General features: G+C 41.0%; 2 protein-coding genes across 2 annotated transcripts; both read right to left on the bottom strand.

Annotated features, from left to right (window-relative positions):
• Positions 1-1,236: 1,236 nt before the first annotated feature.
• LOC139329453 (uncharacterized) lies at positions 1,237-8,137 on the bottom strand. Its single transcript, XM_070959792.1, has 7 exons — positions 6,494-8,137; positions 3,595-3,693; positions 3,199-3,306; positions 2,236-2,404; positions 1,804-1,952; positions 1,577-1,661; positions 1,237-1,465 (listed from the first exon to the last, which is right to left on the bottom strand). The coding sequence occupies exons 1-7, from the start codon at positions 6,618-6,620 to the stop codon at positions 1,351-1,353; spliced, it is 852 nt and encodes a 283-aa protein (XP_070815893.1). The 5' UTR covers positions 6,621-8,137; the 3' UTR covers positions 1,237-1,350.
• A 2,689-nt stretch (positions 8,138-10,826) lies between these two features.
• On the bottom strand, positions 10,827-18,354 carry LOC139329451 (inter-alpha-trypsin inhibitor heavy chain H3-like). Its single transcript, XM_070959788.1, has 14 exons — positions 18,269-18,354; positions 17,373-17,533; positions 17,143-17,247; positions 16,550-16,712; positions 16,324-16,434; positions 15,682-15,810; positions 15,404-15,520; positions 15,067-15,235; positions 14,871-14,981; positions 14,574-14,755; positions 13,554-13,733; positions 13,333-13,454; positions 12,594-12,742; positions 10,827-11,150 (listed from the first exon to the last, which is right to left on the bottom strand). Exons 1-14 carry the CDS (start codon positions 18,338-18,340, stop codon positions 10,993-10,995), a joined length of 1,929 nt encoding a protein of 642 aa, XP_070815889.1. The 5' UTR covers positions 18,341-18,354; the 3' UTR covers positions 10,827-10,992.
• Positions 18,355-18,380: the final 26 nt, after the last annotated feature.

The following is an 18,380-nucleotide window of genomic DNA, read 5'->3' on the forward strand; positions in this document are numbered from 1 at the left end:
CTGCAGGGCTACCTTTGACCTGCACTGAGATGCAGTACACTGAGAGAGGACAGTCCTATGCAGCACAAAGACACATGGCTCACACAGCAGCTTGACTGGTTTGACCACATAGTGTCGAACTCCATTATCTGCCTATCACTCTCTGGAAATGTTCAAACCAAAGTAGAAAACAACAGCCGCCTATTGTGGACTTTGTAAATCGATGCAGTGGAGTCACTTACAGCAAAGGCTGAAAGTATATTTACTCAAGCTCTGTAGTTACAGAAAGTTTGACTGTGAGGCAGTGACACTAAACAGATCCTTTTAGAGGGATTTAGACGTTTGATCTGTAATATTTCAGACTGAAATATTTCCCTCTACAACATTTAACAGATTGCTCAAGTTATTAGTTTCCAGATTAAGATAAGATTGCCTTTGTTTAAATAGCTAGTAAGCTAGCAGTAAGCACCACCCCACATACTATGCATCAGATTCACCTCAAATGTTCTTTCTTGTTATTTCAAGTTCTGAAAGCAGCAGCTTTTACTTGTCATGTTCTTTGTATTGTGGTATTGCCAGTAAAGGGTTTGAATGGCCTACTTTTCCCACAACTGTGCAGTTTGGTGTGTGAGTCCAACTTAAAGTGTCTTTTGTTTGCTTTATCTTTGGAGAAAACATTTGTAAGAAAAGTTACTGATTCATTTCAAAGCATTGGCTACATTTGAATGCACTTTTATGTACTATGGAAAGCGCCTCTGTTTACCAGGTAGCTAAAATGGCAAGGTACAGATAAAAGAATGAAAAATAGATTCATTTGAAGCCTGGCTGGTTTCTTCTGTACAAATATTACATTATGTAAACAGCAGAGAGCTTTCACTTTCTGTTTTCGTGATGGATGTGCAGTTGTATGCAGGGTCGTGGGTTAATTTTGATGCGTGCAGCATTCTTTACCTATGAAGTAATAATTGGTAGTGCAGGCTTTGTCAGGGAGAGACTGTAGGAGCGTAAACTGTGGCGTTAAGCTTTAGGGTCTGCTCTGCAGGCTCTTTTAGAGTAATGATGTTGCTCTCAATCATCAGTCAGTGTTATTCTATTTATGGTGGCTGATCAGCAAGCATTATTCAGTGTTTGATGGTATATATATTTTCTCTTTCTGTTTAGAATGAAATTCTTCAAATTTAAGCATTATTTCAAACAAATGAATAATCTGAAAAATCCTTCAGGTAAATATTAAGTTAATACAAGACAACCAGAGATCTGGGATGCTATTTATTTCTTCATGTTATTAACAGGTGGTAGGTATTTTGACCTAATGAATCATTGTTTTTCTTTTAAATGAAATCTTTGCAAGTGTTTCATCATGTTTCCCAGTTAAAGCTGTGAAGCAATAAAGTTGTCCAGGGGTCTCTGCAGGGCAGACTCAGCAGGAATGAGCCAGCAGTCCAGGGTCGGGGAAGAGACGATACTGTAGTCAACAGCAAAGGATCTACAAAAGAAAGACATAAGTAGTCCTGTATCTTTGTATATGAGAGTAATATTAATTAAAGCATTCTCGCCATTTTTTTTAGACCTGCTAATAATACAGAACAAAATATACCTGATAGCAAAAATGTCCTGGTTGTTGATTTTCAGTTTTGTCAAGGGAGTTTGCAGCACCTCCTCATAAACTGCTGGCTTGAGAGCTGGACACACAGAGGACAGACAGTGAAGCTGGCACCTAAATATTATTTTGTCATCAACCAGCACAGTTGGGTGTAAACATTGATTCAACATATGGTTGACCTGATATAAAATCATTCAAGCAAATCCAGCCTTTTCACCCACCTAAAATTCCTGTGACACTGGAGTCTGACGGCTTCTGTCTTATAACCGGCCAGAGGAATTGTCGGTGTCCTTCCTCATGAATTAAGATTACCATGCGTATGTCTCCGGCTGTGACATCTATTTCCTTGTCCCGCCTAATCACTGTAACACTAAAAAAACATGCACATTAGTCAAGTCACTTTCTTTTGGACTCTTCCTGAAGGAAGCAATTTAAGATAAGATGGATGTTTAATTTAATGAACATAAGAGCAGATCCTCTCATCTAACTCTGAGTGGATGGTGGTGTATATCCGGGAATGTCAAGCTGTTACTTCAAGAGTCGTTCTAATGTGACCTTAGACCGTGCATTAGAACCACAAAATACACATGAAAATCAACCTGTACACACCACAGCATCATCATCACAGCATTATTCCTGCCATTACAATGCACCTTCCAACGGTGATGAGGTCCTGGCCTGTGTGCTTTGTTTCTGTCTGTCCTTCTCGTACAGTGATTCCGTTGGTGTCAACCTGAATATGTTGGTCAGTCTTGAAGTGGATGACAATCCTTTTGAATCCTCCATGTGCTCCTGAATCAAGCTCACCATTCACAGACAGTTCTAGTATAAAAGAAAACAAAAACAACTGCACTTATAGTACAAGTGCACAGATCCTTCACTCAAGTAAAAATACCAGTACAACAATGATTGCAAATAAAAGTCCTTCATTCAAAATCCTACAGAAGCAACACCAGAAAATTATACCTGAAGTATCAAAAGTAAAAGTACTGTACTTTGGTTCAGTGGTACTCAATCTAGGGATCAGGCCAACAAGATGTTGATGTTGCGAGATGATTAATGGTGTCGGAAAGAAGAAAAACAAAGTTCTGCTACACAAATGTGTGTAATATTAAATAATTTTTCCTCTTCAGGCCTCAAACAGTTATTTCAATGAAACTGCTATGCATTGGAAAAGTAGTCCTAACTAGACACTGCTTCTTTGCCAGTGGTTTAATTTCTAACAAATCATTGTGTTTATTACGCTTAATTTTTGTAGTAACTATATCTGTACAATAAATGTAGTGGAGTAATAAGTATACTATTTCCACCTGAAATGAAATGAAATGAAGCAGAAGTATGAAGTAGGATAAAATACAAATACTCATATAAAATTCAAATTACCTCAAAAGTTGAATTAATGTACTTAGTTACTCTCTACCACTGCAAACTATGAGGGTAATTTTGGGTCAATGCACATTATGGAACTGATAGAATGATCCTGATGAGAACAAAGAAAGAACAACAATTTTCTCTTACACACGTAGAACAAAAGACAAAGTAATAGGGCTTCATTGAGCAGGCCGTTTGAGGCATTTAGGGGAAAGAGTGATGGCACACAGAGGAACATTACTGACCCCTGTTGGGATGGTGAAGTAGTTTGAGGAAGACATCTCCAGTAACGTCAAAGCATAGTGGAAGAGAATGATTCTCACTTTTCAGCAAAAACCTGTGGGAAAGAGGACCTACAGAGGACCACAGACATATAGAGTCACACAGCAGGAGGAAACACCCAAAAATAAACTGCTTCTGCTCTCAATGCCAGTTTAAATAAATGCATCATGTTTGATTATGACAATCCAGATCACGATGACGCCAGCATCACACAACAAATACTGTAGGCTCACTGTGTATGTGTGTTCTACACTTATTTATGATGCTTTTTACTTTTCTTGTAACATTTTCTTGCACAACAGAAATACATTCTAGATTTTAAAGAAACTTCCATGAATAACATCGATGAGATACTGTACCAGTAGTTGCTGCAATCACTACTGGAGGCACAATGCTGGGAGGTCCGGGCAACATTCCAATTTGGTGTGGATCATAGGACATATCATAATGACTCCTACCTGTGATTACACAAAGCCAGTTATATATTGTTATATATAGTACATTTATATTACAAAGCTTTAGAGGTTACTCATTGAAGAGGATGTTATATTAATTGACATTCCTATTCTGACACCTAAACTCAGCTTCAAAACACACTGTTCTAATCCTCACCAGTCAGAGTCAAACACAGCCTTAAGTCAACATGACGATATATCGCCCGTGGTAACAATAATATCAAGATACAACAATTCCACAATGCATTTGTATGCTTTGCTCTTTAACAAACGCGCACACAGACGCACTCACTGGCTCCATGACTGAGGCTACGTTCCCACCAAATGCCTCAAATCGCGCCTCAAATGAAATCGCGTCGCGCCAGACGCTCCAGTTTTGACGCTGGTACAAAAACCCCTTGCAGCGTCAGTGCGTCGCGCGACAAGCCCGCCCAACAACAACATTTCTTCCGCCATTTCATTCTCTCGTCGACCACGTCCGTACGTCAGCACGTCGATGACGATCTCAACGCTGATAGGCTGTCGCGGCGCGTCTTCACGCGAATCCGCCGCAAAAGTTAAATAATTTCAACTCGAGCGATGAAGCAATGGTGCGATGGGGCCATCGCGGCCATCGACTTTGACTTTGTATGTAATCTTGCGGCGCGATCTTGTTTCATCGCGTTTGGTGGGAACGTAGCCTAAGTTTGGAAAGGGGAATCCATTCAGGGCATGTTTAAATAGAAATATTGCTATTTGACATCATGGCATTGATAACACATCGTAAGAGGAAGTGATATGATATATTCTGGTATTGATATTTTGCCCCACCTGTGGTATTGCACCTTCGTGCAACATGCAAGTTTATCTGAAGTTAGGCTAATGGAGTACAGATATGGTTTCCATATTGGTAAATCTGTGTTTTACAAGGGCGTGTGAACTCTGCCTATGTTTGGTATTGCTTATTTTTAGTTTTGTCCATGCTTATAGTGTATATTAGACTATTATACTAGATTTGGCCCATTTGGCTTTTTGATATTGTATATGACTGATTATCTGTCACTATGTATGTTATGATGCAGGCGTTGAAAATTGCATCAAAAGGACAGACTTCGGCTACGTTCCCACCAAACGCCTCAAATCACGCCTCAAATGAAATCGCGTCGCGCCAGATGCTCCAGTTTTGACGCTGGTACAAAAACCCCTTGCGGCGTCATCGCATCGCGCAACAAGCCCGCCCAACAACAACATTTCTTCCGCCATTTCATTCTGGCCGTTTCTCAATATGCGTTCTTCTCTGTACTTGTGTTCTTGTGTACTTGAGAAACGTCATCACTCTGAGTCCAAGTACTGTTCCAATTCTCAAGTCCGCATCTCGACAAGTACACTCAAATACCCGGATGTGTTCTTGCCTCTCCCACTTTATCGAGGATGCATCGGATGGTGACTTGTGCGGACTTGGGGCAACCACGTATCCCAGAATGCATTTCGTCGCAACGATGCCGGAGGAGAGGACTCACAACTATAAGTTACAAGTTTGGAAATACTGCTGTTTTAGTAGTACGGAATGTGGTTTTAAGATTATTTTATGTGAGAAAGTGGATGTTAAAACTTAAAATCTGTGGTCGATTCATCACGATAGCGCGTAGTTTAAAATTTGCTCCAAAGTTTTCGGAGATGTGTCGTCCTGCTAACGTCATCAAGTACGCTGCTGTCCCAATTGCAGAATGACGGTCCTGCGTCCTCCCGTCCTGGAGAGACTGTACTCCCAAGTCGAACTTGCTAAGTCCGAACTGCCAAGTTCGTAAGTCCGAACTTGGCGTACTTGGTATTGAGAAACGGCCTCTCTCGTCGACCACGTCCGTACGTCAGCACGTCGATGACGATCTCAACGCTGATAGGCTGTCGCGGTGCGTCTTCACGCGAATCCGCTGCAAAAGTTCAATAATTTCAACTCGAGCGATGAAGCGATGGTGCGATGGGGCGACGCGATGAGAGCGATTTTCGCGGCCAACGCGTCCATCGCACCGTGCAATCGCGTCCATCGCTTCGCCTTAGGCTACGTAGCCTTAGGCTATGTTCCCACCTAACGCGATGAAACAAGATCGCGCCGCAAGATTACATACAAAGTCAATGCAAAGATGCGATTTGAAGCGTCATTTTGCCTGGCGACGCGTTTGCGCGGCGCGATGGACGCGTTGGCCGCGAAAATCGCTCTCATCGCATCGCCCCATCGCTTCATCGCTCGAGTTGAAATTATTGAACTTTTGCGGTGGATTCGCGTGAAGACGCGCCGCGACAGCCTATCAGCGTTGAGATCGTCATCGACGTGCTGACGTACGGACGTGGTCGACGAGAGAATGAAATGGCAGAAGAAATGTTGTTGTTGGGCGGGCTTGTCGCGCGACGCGATGACGCCGCAAGGGGTTTTTGTACCAGCGTCAAAACTGGAGCGTCTGGCGCAACGCGATTTCATTTGAGGCACGATTTGAGGCGTTTGGTGGGAACGTAACCTTGGGATTGTCAACCCTTGGTGGAGGTATGAGGTGCCTGAGTGCTTTCGAGTTGAATGTGGATGCTTGGTACCATCATTACAAAATTAGAAGGATAGATTTGAACAGGTTCAAGGCAAGGCAAGGCAAGGCAAATTTATTTGTATAGCACAATTCATACACTAGGCAATTCAAAGTGCTTTACAGAAGCATAAAAATACATTAAAATCATACATTTCAAAAAAAGAAAGAAAGAAAGAAAGAGATTAGAAGAGAATATAAAAATAAAAATAAAATACAATTAAAGGAAAATTAAAAACAGACAAGTTTACCTTGTACAACCAATAATGCTTCTTCCATGGCTATCTGTTGAGTGACACTGCCTGCTGGCCCTTTATGTAAAGATGGAAAATGAATAGTCAGATTTAGAAACTTAGAAAACATGTTATTGCCTTTCATGTGTATGTCTGAACTATAGCTAGTTATGACTGGAAATGCACAGAAGACTTAAGTATTTTGCATTCAACAAAGAAAGAAATTTAGAATTTTGTCATTATGAGAAAACTCTTTCAAAATTACAAGACCTGTATTTTGTATTTGTGGGTGAACTAGCACATATGTTTCAAGACACTTCATTGAATTGTTGAATTTAAGGGTTTTTTTCTCCAGTTTCATTTTGTTTTTATTTAGAATGATTTTTAATCAATTAACAGTCTACTATTAATTACATTTCCAGTGTTTTTTAAGTGTATGTGTGTGTATGTATGAGGCAGTAATTGTTATATTCTTGAAGACAAGGAATAAACCTCCACTTACAGTAGCCACCCTTCCACAAACTCAAGTATCAGTCACTGAATGTGAACAAGGTCTTTCTTTTAAGATGCAAAATCTAAGCGTATAGCTAAATACATTATAGTGTAGCCATGTCAGATCAGTGCACGTGTACTGTGTCATACATCCAGGCATTATGGGCTGTTGTCTGCTAGTGGTCCCTGTTGAAAAGAAAATGACAACATGACATCAAAATACAGTTGTTAATTTTCTTCGAAATACTCATGATTTGTAAATTAGCTTGCAGTGTGTCTCATGGAGAGACACTCAGGTCTCTCCTTCCTGCTGATCCATAAAGAGTTTTGGTAAAACACCAAAAAAATCTTAATTATTTGTTTGTGCAGTTAGGTATAAATTCATAAAACCTTTTTGTAGATATGAATTGATATTTTGGCTAGGCATCAATTAGTTGTTATTTTGGAGTTATAAACTATTTCAGCCTTTACTTTAGAATTGTGAGTAGACATATAGTTTAAGACATTTTTATTGCATCATCACTTTTAAGATTTTACAAGGAATTTACACAAGGGAAACAGTGAAGAGAGCAGTGTCATAGTAGTTAATAAGACAGATGTTTCAAGAACTGACAGTGCCGAAAAGGAAACTGACAAATGCAAAACAGCTCACAAATACTGCTGGATGATGGTTAACTACACTTCGGGAAACACATCAAACATGAGAAGCCATTTGACGTGTTGCCACCCAGAGAAGCTCAAATTATAACAACAAAGCAGCCAACGACTTAAAGCTGCAGTAGGTAAGATCAAGAAGAGAGCAGACTTAGGCTACGTTCCCACCAAATGCGATAAAACAAGATCGCGCTGCAAGATCGCATACAAAGTCAATGCAAAGACGCGATTTGAAGCGTCATTTTGCCAGGCGACGCTATGGACGCAATTGCACGACGCGATGGACGCGTTGGCCGCTTCATCGCTCTCATCGCGTTGCCCCATCGCGTGATCGCTTCATCGCTCAAGTTGAAATAATTGAACTTTTGTGGCGGATTCGCATGAAGACGCGCCGCGACAGCCTATCAGCGTTGAGATCGTCATCGACGTGCTGACGTACGGACGTCCTGGTGTTCCCTCGCAAAGTGAAACTGCCAGAAACAATGGAGGAGCTGCTCATCATTGCCATCACCGCTCACCCAGAGCTTTATGACAGTTCAGCGTAGCATAGCCCCAGTTAGCATAGCTTGCTTTACTAGCATACTTGTCTGGTTCATTCAACAATAGCTGCACTACTTTGTGCAGTACAGGTACAGTGCAGCGATGGTGGTTATTTCAGCCATGAGCCGTTTCTCAATACCAAGTACGCCAAGTTCGGACTTACGAACTTTGCAGTTCGGACTGAGCAAGTTCAACTTGGGAGTACAGTCTCTCCAGGACGGGAGAGCGCAGGACTGTCATTGCATGCAATTGGGACGGCAGCGTATGTGATGACGTCACCACCTCAGCTCGTCCGTTAGCAGGACGACACATCTCCGAAAACTTTGGAGCAAATTTTAAACTACGCGCTATCGTGATGAATCGACCACAGATTTTAAGTTTTAACATCCACTTTGTCGCATAAAATAATCTTAAAACCACATTCCGGTCGACGAGAGAAAGAAATGTTGCTGTTGGACAGGCTTGACGCGCGACGCGATGCTGCGATGCTGCGATGCCACGTCAAGGGGTTTTTGTACCAGCGTCAAAACTGGAGCGTCTGGCGCGACGCGATTTCATTTGAGGCGCGATTAAATAATTTTCATCGCGTTTGGTGGGAACGTAGCCGTAGCCTGAAAATTTGAACCAACACAAGTTCCATGTCACTCCCCCTCCCTCTTCGCTTCACTCATGCCCTGCCTCCAAGCCCATCCTCCCTGCGGCGTCTGCACGGCTGCCATGACAACCAGTAATGTTAGCCTTAGAATTGGAAACAAGCCAACTCTGCCCAGCTGCTACATCACAGTGTTTCTGGTTATTTGTTGTCTTAGCCGTATATGCTGTTGTTGGTAGTGGCGGTATGAGCATTTTCTCCTTTTCTGGTGGCTGTTACTCCGCCATAGCTTTCACTAGCCTCCTGACGCCGCTCACAGAGCTGTTTGACTGAGCGGCAGCATGAGCGGAGGGAGGGGGCGGTTCGCAGCGTGTGTGACTAGTGATTGACAGATGTCAGATACTCCCTCAGACACTGTTCTGGCTCTGATTGGTTGTTTTGTGTCAGGCGCGGTGGATTCTTGCAAATTGCAGTAGGAGCAGTAGGTGGGACCAATAGAGCCGTTTTTTTCACAGATTACATGTTTCATGTACTGCTGTCTGGGCATAGAGACAAAAAATATGACAAAAAAATTACGCTTATACAAGTTACCTACTGCAGCTTTAAGGCCATTTTCTGTGGTCGACGATGATGGATTTCAGAAGTTAGTAAACATGTTGGAGCCACACCTAAGTCACAAATTGATAGCAGCTCTGTATCAAGAGACGAAAGCTAAACAACATCATGGTATTGCTGTTGTTACAGACAATGCACAAAATATGGATGTAGCAGTGAGTGAGGCTGGACTGTCCCTGCACAGAAAGTGTTTTGCAGACACTTTAAACCTTGTTTCACCAGCAGGTTTGAACGTAGGCCACGCCAGCCATCTGCTTGATCGAGTGAGCCATATAGCAGCAAATTTTCACCGCAGTTCAACTACCACAGCTGTGCTGACCACCAGACAGACTGTTAATGGAGCCAGTATATAAGATGATCACTGGTCACATACAGTTCAAGACATTTGTATTGCATCTATAAGAAATTTACACAGGGGCCAGAGAGCAATGTCATACATTTTTTAGTCAAAAAGATTTAAGTTTTTTCTGTTCAGTTTTATTTTGTTTTTATATAGGATAATTTTAACAGTCCTACTGTAGAGTTAACTACATGATCGCATAGACATATCAGAGCAGCACTCTTGTGTACTGTGTCATACCTCCAATCTTAATGCATGGATTTCTACTAATAGGTTTAGTAGCAGCATGCGCTGTTGAAAAAAAAAATGGTAGCATGAAATCAAGATACAGTTGTTAATTGGCTTTGAAATACCCGTGATTAGCTTGCAGCCCTCCCAAACCTGTCCTAGGGAGAGACACCCAGGTGACTCCCTCCTGCTGATCCATAAAGAGTTTTGGTAAAACTCTGTAGCATTTTAATTACATTTGTGAGTTATACAAAAACTATTCCAAAATTACAAGACGTTGACTTTCTGTCACACAGTTCGGGGTTCGAGTTAGCCTAACCAACAGGGGGAGCCACACTTTTAGCACCTGTGAGCTTTGCCTTCAGGCCTAGCCCATCACTGCACTACAACACTTGCTGATTTCACCGGCGGCCTCATGCCACTTCTTCTGGAGACCATGAGTAAGGGCCTGGCCAGCAGGCACTCGCCTGCATGGTCCCATCCACATGTGCCTCCAGATAGGGCCCCCAGCTTCCCTAATCTCAATATTGTCACATGTTTTCTGTGATTCATAGATGTGATTGTGAGATTTTTTGGTAAAGTTCAGTAAAATTTGAACTGCCATCATGCATTTAGGTGTCTACTGACACAAGTGATTAGATTATGTATGGTTAAAGTTTCTCTTCACTGTTTCCCTTGTGTATTTTTTTTGTCAAGCATTAATTCATTTTATTAGAATATTACAAAGGTGCAACGTCTGTTTTAATGTGATTTTGTTTGGTTGTGTTGAAATCTTTGGATTTAAGAACTTGTAATATAGATGGCAGAAAATGCACAGCAGAAACTACCCAGAGAGTAGGGTAATACATTTTTGAATCAAATATGTGATCTTTTTTCTTTTCTTTCTTTTTGGTTTATTGTGTTGTATTTAATATGTATGAGGCAACAATTGCTACAACTCTGCTATGTTTTTGCAGATGTGGACTAAATCTTTGTCACATTTCTATAAACTCAGGTATCAGTCAGAAAATGTGAACAAGGCCATTCTCTTAAAATCTCCACATATAGTTAAATACGTTATAGTGTAGTAATGTTAGAACAGTGCACATGTGTACCTCTGCCAGCAGAGAGGCCGCCACCATAACTCAGAAAAGCACCAGCACCAGCAGCAGCACCAGCAACAGCACCAGCACCAGCACCAGCACCAGCAACAGCACCAGCACCAGCACCAGCAGCTGTTGAAAAGAAAAACATGAGAGCATGAAAGATGCAGTTGCTACAGATGCCTAGCTACTTTGGCTAGGTATCAGTTAATTTTAGTGGTTTAAAATTTTGCACATTTTTTCAGATTATTATTAGTTATTCAGAGTTTTTCAGAAGTATCTTTAGTGCACAGAGAGAAGAGTTTTTTATTTTTATTTTTTCATCGTTATTATAAATGTTTTTCCCTGTATTGTAGCAATTCATGTTCACATTGATTGAATGTTAGATAGTGGTTAGTTGAATTGCAAACAGTAAATTGAAAAAAAAAAAAATCTCCATTATTGTTAATTGGTTAGTAGTGTTAACTATTTTCACATATTCATACTTATGTTCAATTTCCCCAAGTGTTGCTAATGCTAAAAAAATGATGTCCAGTTCTACACCCACACTTGAAATTACTTTTTTTAAATTATTTGATTTGGTGCCACTGACAAACCTTAGGAATTCTATAGTTATTATTAATAACTATAGGTATAAAACAGTCATTATTAAAAGCAATAACTGTGTGGAGAAGATTCTCTGACATGAACATGCATTGGCCTCTGTCTGAAAATCTTAAAGATCGCCGATCAGTGACAACCAATCAGATTGGCCACAGAGGTATCTCTGTGAGATATTTTCATATTCAACAAGCAAAGCAGAGACAGTTAATTCGGAGTTTTAAGAAGTGGCCTGTTTCTGTGTGTGTGTGTGCGTGCGTGCGTGCGTGCGTGTGTGCGTGCGTGCGTGTGTGTGCATGTGCGTGTAGCTACCTGTAAGTGCCAGACCTTTCTATTAATAATTCTATGGTTTATGTCTAGTTCAACAAATGCTGCATTTATTGGATTTCACTCTCACCTATTTTCAATTGTTGCTTTCAAAAACAAATAACCTAAGTCATATGAAAGTGGTCTTAATCTTAAATTGTCAATTCATTTGCTTCTGATTATGTTTATCAATTTGTAGATGCTTTAGGCTGAATATGCTTGGTTTATAGTTATGCTTATCTCTTGTATAGAACCATCCACTCACCAACAAGTGGAATGTGTTGAATGGTTTAATGACAGTATTCAATAAATATAATATAAAACAATTTACCTGAACTGTCCAGACGTCTGTGGCTATTTAACATACCGAACCAGGAAATTGGAAGATTATAGAGAGACCTTATTTCAAACTGTATTCATACATTGTAATTATACCACCTGATACCAAAGCATGCAGATGTGTCTTACGTGGAGCAGCAGCTTGACCTGATGATGAGAAAAATGTTGAGAAAGAGATACTGAACACTGTTGATTTTTCATTGTGTTGGTTTTGTACGCGTTTGTGTTGCTCACCACGGAAGCCTCTGAGTCTGGCAAGGCCTTTCCGATTAATGTTTGGCATTAATATGGCGTGACCATGTGATGGTTGCCTTGCTTGCGGTGATTCACCTTCTTTTGGTTTATGGAGGACATCTGTGTTCTCCCCCGGAGGCTTGGTGACCACCATGGATGTGAGTGGAGTCACAAAGCTATACTTCAACGACAGCCTCAAGGCCTCTTTATTTACATTCTCCTTCTCAGGTCCGGATAACTGCAGCCTGTGGCACAAATTGTATACATATGTTTTAAACATCACACTTTACATGACACACACTTTTTGTCAATGAATTAGTGCTGAAATGATTTGTTGATTTATCATTGTAGCATTAGCCTTAACGTTATCTTAAGCTAGCTGTGGCTGACAAAATCTGCGAGGAACATAATGTCATTTCTGCCACCAAAGTCCAATATTCATCTTGTGGAAAGTGAAGACTTGAACGGTGTAGCAACAGTAACCAAGAAGGCAATTGAATGGCAGAAAATGAATCAACAATAATTTGATAGTCGATGAAATTGTTTAAGTCATAGCAAAATTGCTCCACATTCTCTGATTCAAGCTTCTTGAATGTGAGGATTTGCTTTGTTTTACCTAACTGTAAATTAAAATCTCTTGGGTCCAACAAAACAAGCAATTTAAAGACATCCCCTTGGGCTCTGCAAAAGTGTGATTGGCCTTTTCCAGTATTTTCATATTTCCATTCAAATTACATTTCCTAGACTCAACAATCAGTTGGTTAAATGGAAACATTAGGGTTGCAGCTCTTCAGTAAATAACGAGAAGTGAAAAGATGGTGGACATCACACTCACTCTTTGTCCAGAAGCTGCTTGACTGTGAGGTAGGCCCAGACCCTCTGGATGTTGCTGTCAGACACTGCTTCAGTGGACTGCACGGTGGTGTTAGTGTCAGAAAACACCACCCTTCTTTTGCTCTGTCACAGTGTATATGAATTGTTGCGTCAGGGTACACAGACACTGTCGCAAAGCTTTCAGAAGATTACAGCTGATGTGCAGTGTGGATCAATCCTTACCGAAATGGCCACAACTTGTGGAGTGAAGGTTTCGATGTTATTGTCGGTGATCTGACCGGCAACCACAATCTCAGAACCATTATAATAGTGGCTGAAGTTAGTCTGGGTTAGATTGGTCCCACCAACATAGATCATTGACACATCTGTCAGCAGAGGAGTGGCCACCTCCTCATAGAAACCCTGTTGACATTCAATATGGATACTGTATGAATGTTTAATCCCTATACAGCCGTCACTTTTACATATCTAAATGTAGCAAATCACATTTAAAAAGTGATTAAAGTACAAATGATTTAGAGTGCTTTTACACCCAACCTGTTTGGTTTGGTTTGGTTAAACTGAACCCTGGTGTGTTGAATCCAGTTAGTGCTGATTTTTTACGCTGTTGTAAAATCTATTAATCCAACCCTGGTGTGGCCAAACAATTTGACTGAGACCCTTGAGAAAATGTGGTCTCAGTGTGGTCCCAAGCAAACTCTGGAGCAGTTTGTTTGTGGTGGGAATGTGATCTGACCTTTATCCAGTCCAACTACCTAATGTACTGTGTAAATTAGAGCGAAACGGTTCCTGTAGCCAGGTGTGCTTTGCACAGTGGGATGCGGATTGTTGCTACACTGAAGAATTAAGGTCACACTTGGACAAGTGCAGCACAGTATGATGTATTTGACCAGTGGACCTTGCACTGCCCAATATGAGGGATTGCCTGATCTGAGTAGCACACACTCGAGTGGTTGGGGATTGGTTAGAATTAGGATTACCCATTGTCAGGCATTACCACTTGGCCTACACACATGCCCTACTCAGATCAGGCAGCTAACCAGACTGGTTAGTGACAGATCTCCTTCTGGACCCTCTTCCTATGTTTACATTCTTGTTCATGTGAGCATTCGCATGTGGTTTGTCGTGCTGCATTTTGGCTTGCTTGCATTTTTCTCTGAGTGAAAAGAAACAGAACCAAGGGGAGAACTCTTCAAGTTCACCAGCAAACAAACTACAGATGTGAAATCACCTGTATCATACCTTCAGCTGTAAATCAGCATCTGAATCTTCATAAATCCGTCGAGCGACACCATTATTCTGCAGTGACATCTTCTCAAGGAACTCAAAATTGACATCAAAACCAAAACCGAGACAGTAGAGTGGGAATTTGTCTTGAATAGCCTCTCTTACATTTGACTGTATTTTTTCTAGATTTGTCACCCCTGCAAAGACACGAGATGCATGATATAAGCTGATTCAAAAATGATGGCCTGTGTCATTATTAAATTCTTAAAATATTTGCACATGTGTTTGGGTGCATGTGTGTTTTATTGTAACCTGTGGTTGGGTCTCCATCAGTGAGAAGTATAAGGATAGATGCTGAGCCTTCTCTGGGATGTGCATTCAGCATACGTGCTCCTTCCAGCACGGCTTGGTTAATGTCAGTGGCTGAGATGAACAACAAAAATGGGCTTCACTACTTCTGCTGTCAAATGTTCATAACCATTCATTAAAGATTTCTTAAAACCCTCACCTCCTCTGTCTTGGATCATCTCTGCAAATTTCTTGGCACCGTCCAGGTTTTCTTTGTTGGCCTGAACAAGTTCTCGTTTCCAGTGAAAAATGCTGCTATCGAAAGTGATAAGACCAAAGTAGTCATCTTCTGCCAGGTCATTCAAGATATGGATTAATGCTATGCGGGTCTGGGCAAAAACATGATTCACACGTTAAAACATCTGTTCAAGTAAGAAACCATGTATTTGTTTCATCTGCATTCGTAGATGTCATTAATAAAGTTGCCTGTAAAGTATATCATAGACATATCATAACAAACTAAAATGCCTCCTATGCAATGGTGGCGAAAACTGTACCTGTTGGATTTTCCTGCCGTGCATTGAGCCACTTTGATCAATGACGAAGACAACATTTTTTGGTATGCGTTGAAGATTAGATGGAGCAAAGTGATGAACAAAGTACCCAGCTGATTTCTTGAAGGGAGTTAACAAAGTGTGATTGATTGGAACAGATTGTTGAGAAAACAGCGAAAACAAAATATATAATTCATTAAATGTGGTATTTTCTTTAGCTCTTACAAATTATTTATGTACAGACCATCAACAGTCTTCAGGGAAGTGAACTCTCACTGTACCTTGATGTCTCCCATTGAGTTGTCCCTTTTGACATCATAAACAATAACCAGGTCTCCATTCATACCCTGATCTCCGCAGCTGTCACATGTTTTCTGTTGGTCCTCTGTTGGGTAAAAATACACCCACGCCTGGAAACAGGATTAATTAGGTTTCAGTGTTCAGCAGTGTTTTAAAAAGCAAAGTCATGTGCCTTTCATCAAATTTGATTGAACTTTATTGTCACTGCACTCTGTTGAGCATTACTGGTATGACAAAACGTGACCATTTGGCATCTAACCAGAAAGTGCAAACTGTTCATAGGTATACAGCAATATGAAGAAATGTGCACAAGGATGAGCAATAAGACAGAATGTAGAATGTAGATGTGCACATGGGCCACAGTTTAGGCAGCCCATATATTTTTAATTAAAAAAAAAATAGAAATCAGAGTTTATGCGGGGTTTTTTTGTAAGGTAAAAATGTTCTTTAAATATATAGGATCCCTAATTATCAATTAATTTACATAATCTGAGCCTGGGGCTCACCATTAAGTTAAACAGTCCAGTGACTTTATGATGCCATTATGTAAAGGACAGTAAAATATGGGACAAATACCAGTTGAGTAAATGCAGATCATAATTTTGCACCACTGCGTGCTGTACCTGTTTGTCTGCATGTGTTGAGGTGATGGCATTAGCCAGGTCTTTGGTGCTAAGTCCTCCTTTAACATCGATGAAATTGATGCCGGCTTGCTCATTAATGTATATGTCAACCTGGCATTGAGAATAAAAGAAACTGTTAAAAGCTCTGACCACAGAGGATGTTATTACCCTATCACTGTTTTCCTGGATGATCACTGGATAATCAGCGGAACAGAAAAAGACACACCTTGAAGTCTTTGACAGGCTGCATGGGTCGAGCGTGGATTTGCAGCTCATACTTCCCAAGCTTACGCTTCAGCAGTTCCTCATATGTGAGCTCAAAGGTGACTTTTTTGTGAGCAGCCACATTTACGGAGGTCTTAAATTCCTCGAGGGTCCTCCCAACAGAGCTGCAACAGAGACGATAATCATTGCATTATAGGAGTTGTTCCCAATCACATGTTATTAACCCTACATCACAGGTTTTAGAGGTTTCCTGCTCCAACACACCTGATTCAAATGAGTGGCTCGTTATCAGGCCACTGCAGAGCTTGATGACGATTTGATCATTTGAATCAGGTGTGGTAGAGGAGGGAAACATCATACAGGGCAGTGGGGCCCGAGGACCGGAATTGAGAAACACTGGGTTAAGGCCTTAGTGTGGACATAGGTTGTGAGTAGTTCTCAACGACCTGAAGACCTGAAGGTTTGAAAGGAGTAGCTGTTTTATAATAAATAAAAACAAACATTATAAGCCCACACAAGGCTCATCTACAAAATGCAAAATTATATACCACCTGTATGAGGCCTGGGAAGAAATTGATGCATCAGTCAATGTACCTGACCAGTCCAGCGCTTTGGCCACGGGACACAGCCTCAGTGTACTGCTGCTGAGCTTGCTCCTTAGCTTTCACAACTCCATCGTACTCCTGGCCATCTATAAACCTGAAGAACAAGGAAAATTCTTAATTCATATTCATACTGATGAAAAGCCCATGATTTTTTCCAATAATGCTTTATTTGTTTGCAAATTCCTGTAAATATTGACAAGTCATTTTTGCTTCACGCACATTCTAAATTTACTGATGAAGGCATTCTTGGGAATCCGGACCTGGAATTCAATTTCCTTTGGCTCATCCATGCGATTGGCCACACGACTCGTGATGACGGTGGTGGCATAACGACTGGTCACTGTAGAATTGATGTGAAAACTGTAGATGTCCCAGTCATCCTGAGCAAATACAGGAGGTGCATTTCACAATAGGAAAAAAAATGGCTTGGTTGATCTCGCTGGCTGACAACCAGCCGACCAAAGATCAGATGATGGTGGAAAACAGTGTGTTGGTGGGTGGCTTCAGTGAAGTCTCATTGGTCTAACTGCAGAAACTCCCCATTCTGGTTATTTTTCTCTAGTAATTTCACACACTCTCACTTTTCCTTAACCTTATCATTTACCAGGCTATACTTTATAATTTAATGATTAACATCATGGGGACCAGCCCTCCCCTCCTCAGTGTGACAGTTTTATGGACCCACAACATGAGTAATACACATTCACACAGCTAGATGTGTATGTGACTCAAAAGGACATTGTATTATTGACTTCCTTGGAGTGTTACTGTAACTCAACCCTTACCCAAACCATACAAATACCAGGCCTTAACCTGAAAATTGAATGGATCATTTCAATGTGACTTTGTCCCAAGAACAAAAATAATCCAAGTATGCGCAAACACACGCAAGCATACATATGAACAATATGAAACTACTAAATGCAAAAAGACAGCAGGTCCTTCAACCTGCATTTTTTGATGTTTATCAAAGGCAAAGTTCAGTGTGTTGCAGCTGACATAAAGAGCACAATCCTCCAATATCTGATTATTGATCAGTGGTAAGATATAGATAGCTTACCTCTTTACCTTACCTATAGATATATTCAGTGGTTTCTGAGGTTTTGTGACCTTACCTTGTTTGGCAGTGTGGTAACCAAAGCCAGCAGCAGCCCAAAGAGGGTGATTTGTACCACAGCTCTCTCCATGATGGCTCCCACCGGACTGTAACTTAGGCAGCTGAAGCAG

The sequence above is a fragment of the Chaetodon trifascialis genome, chromosome 3 (assembly GCF_039877785.1).
Source record: "Chaetodon trifascialis isolate fChaTrf1 chromosome 3, fChaTrf1.hap1, whole genome shotgun sequence".
Taxonomy (NCBI): Eukaryota; Metazoa; Chordata; class Actinopteri; order Chaetodontiformes; family Chaetodontidae; genus Chaetodon; species Chaetodon trifascialis.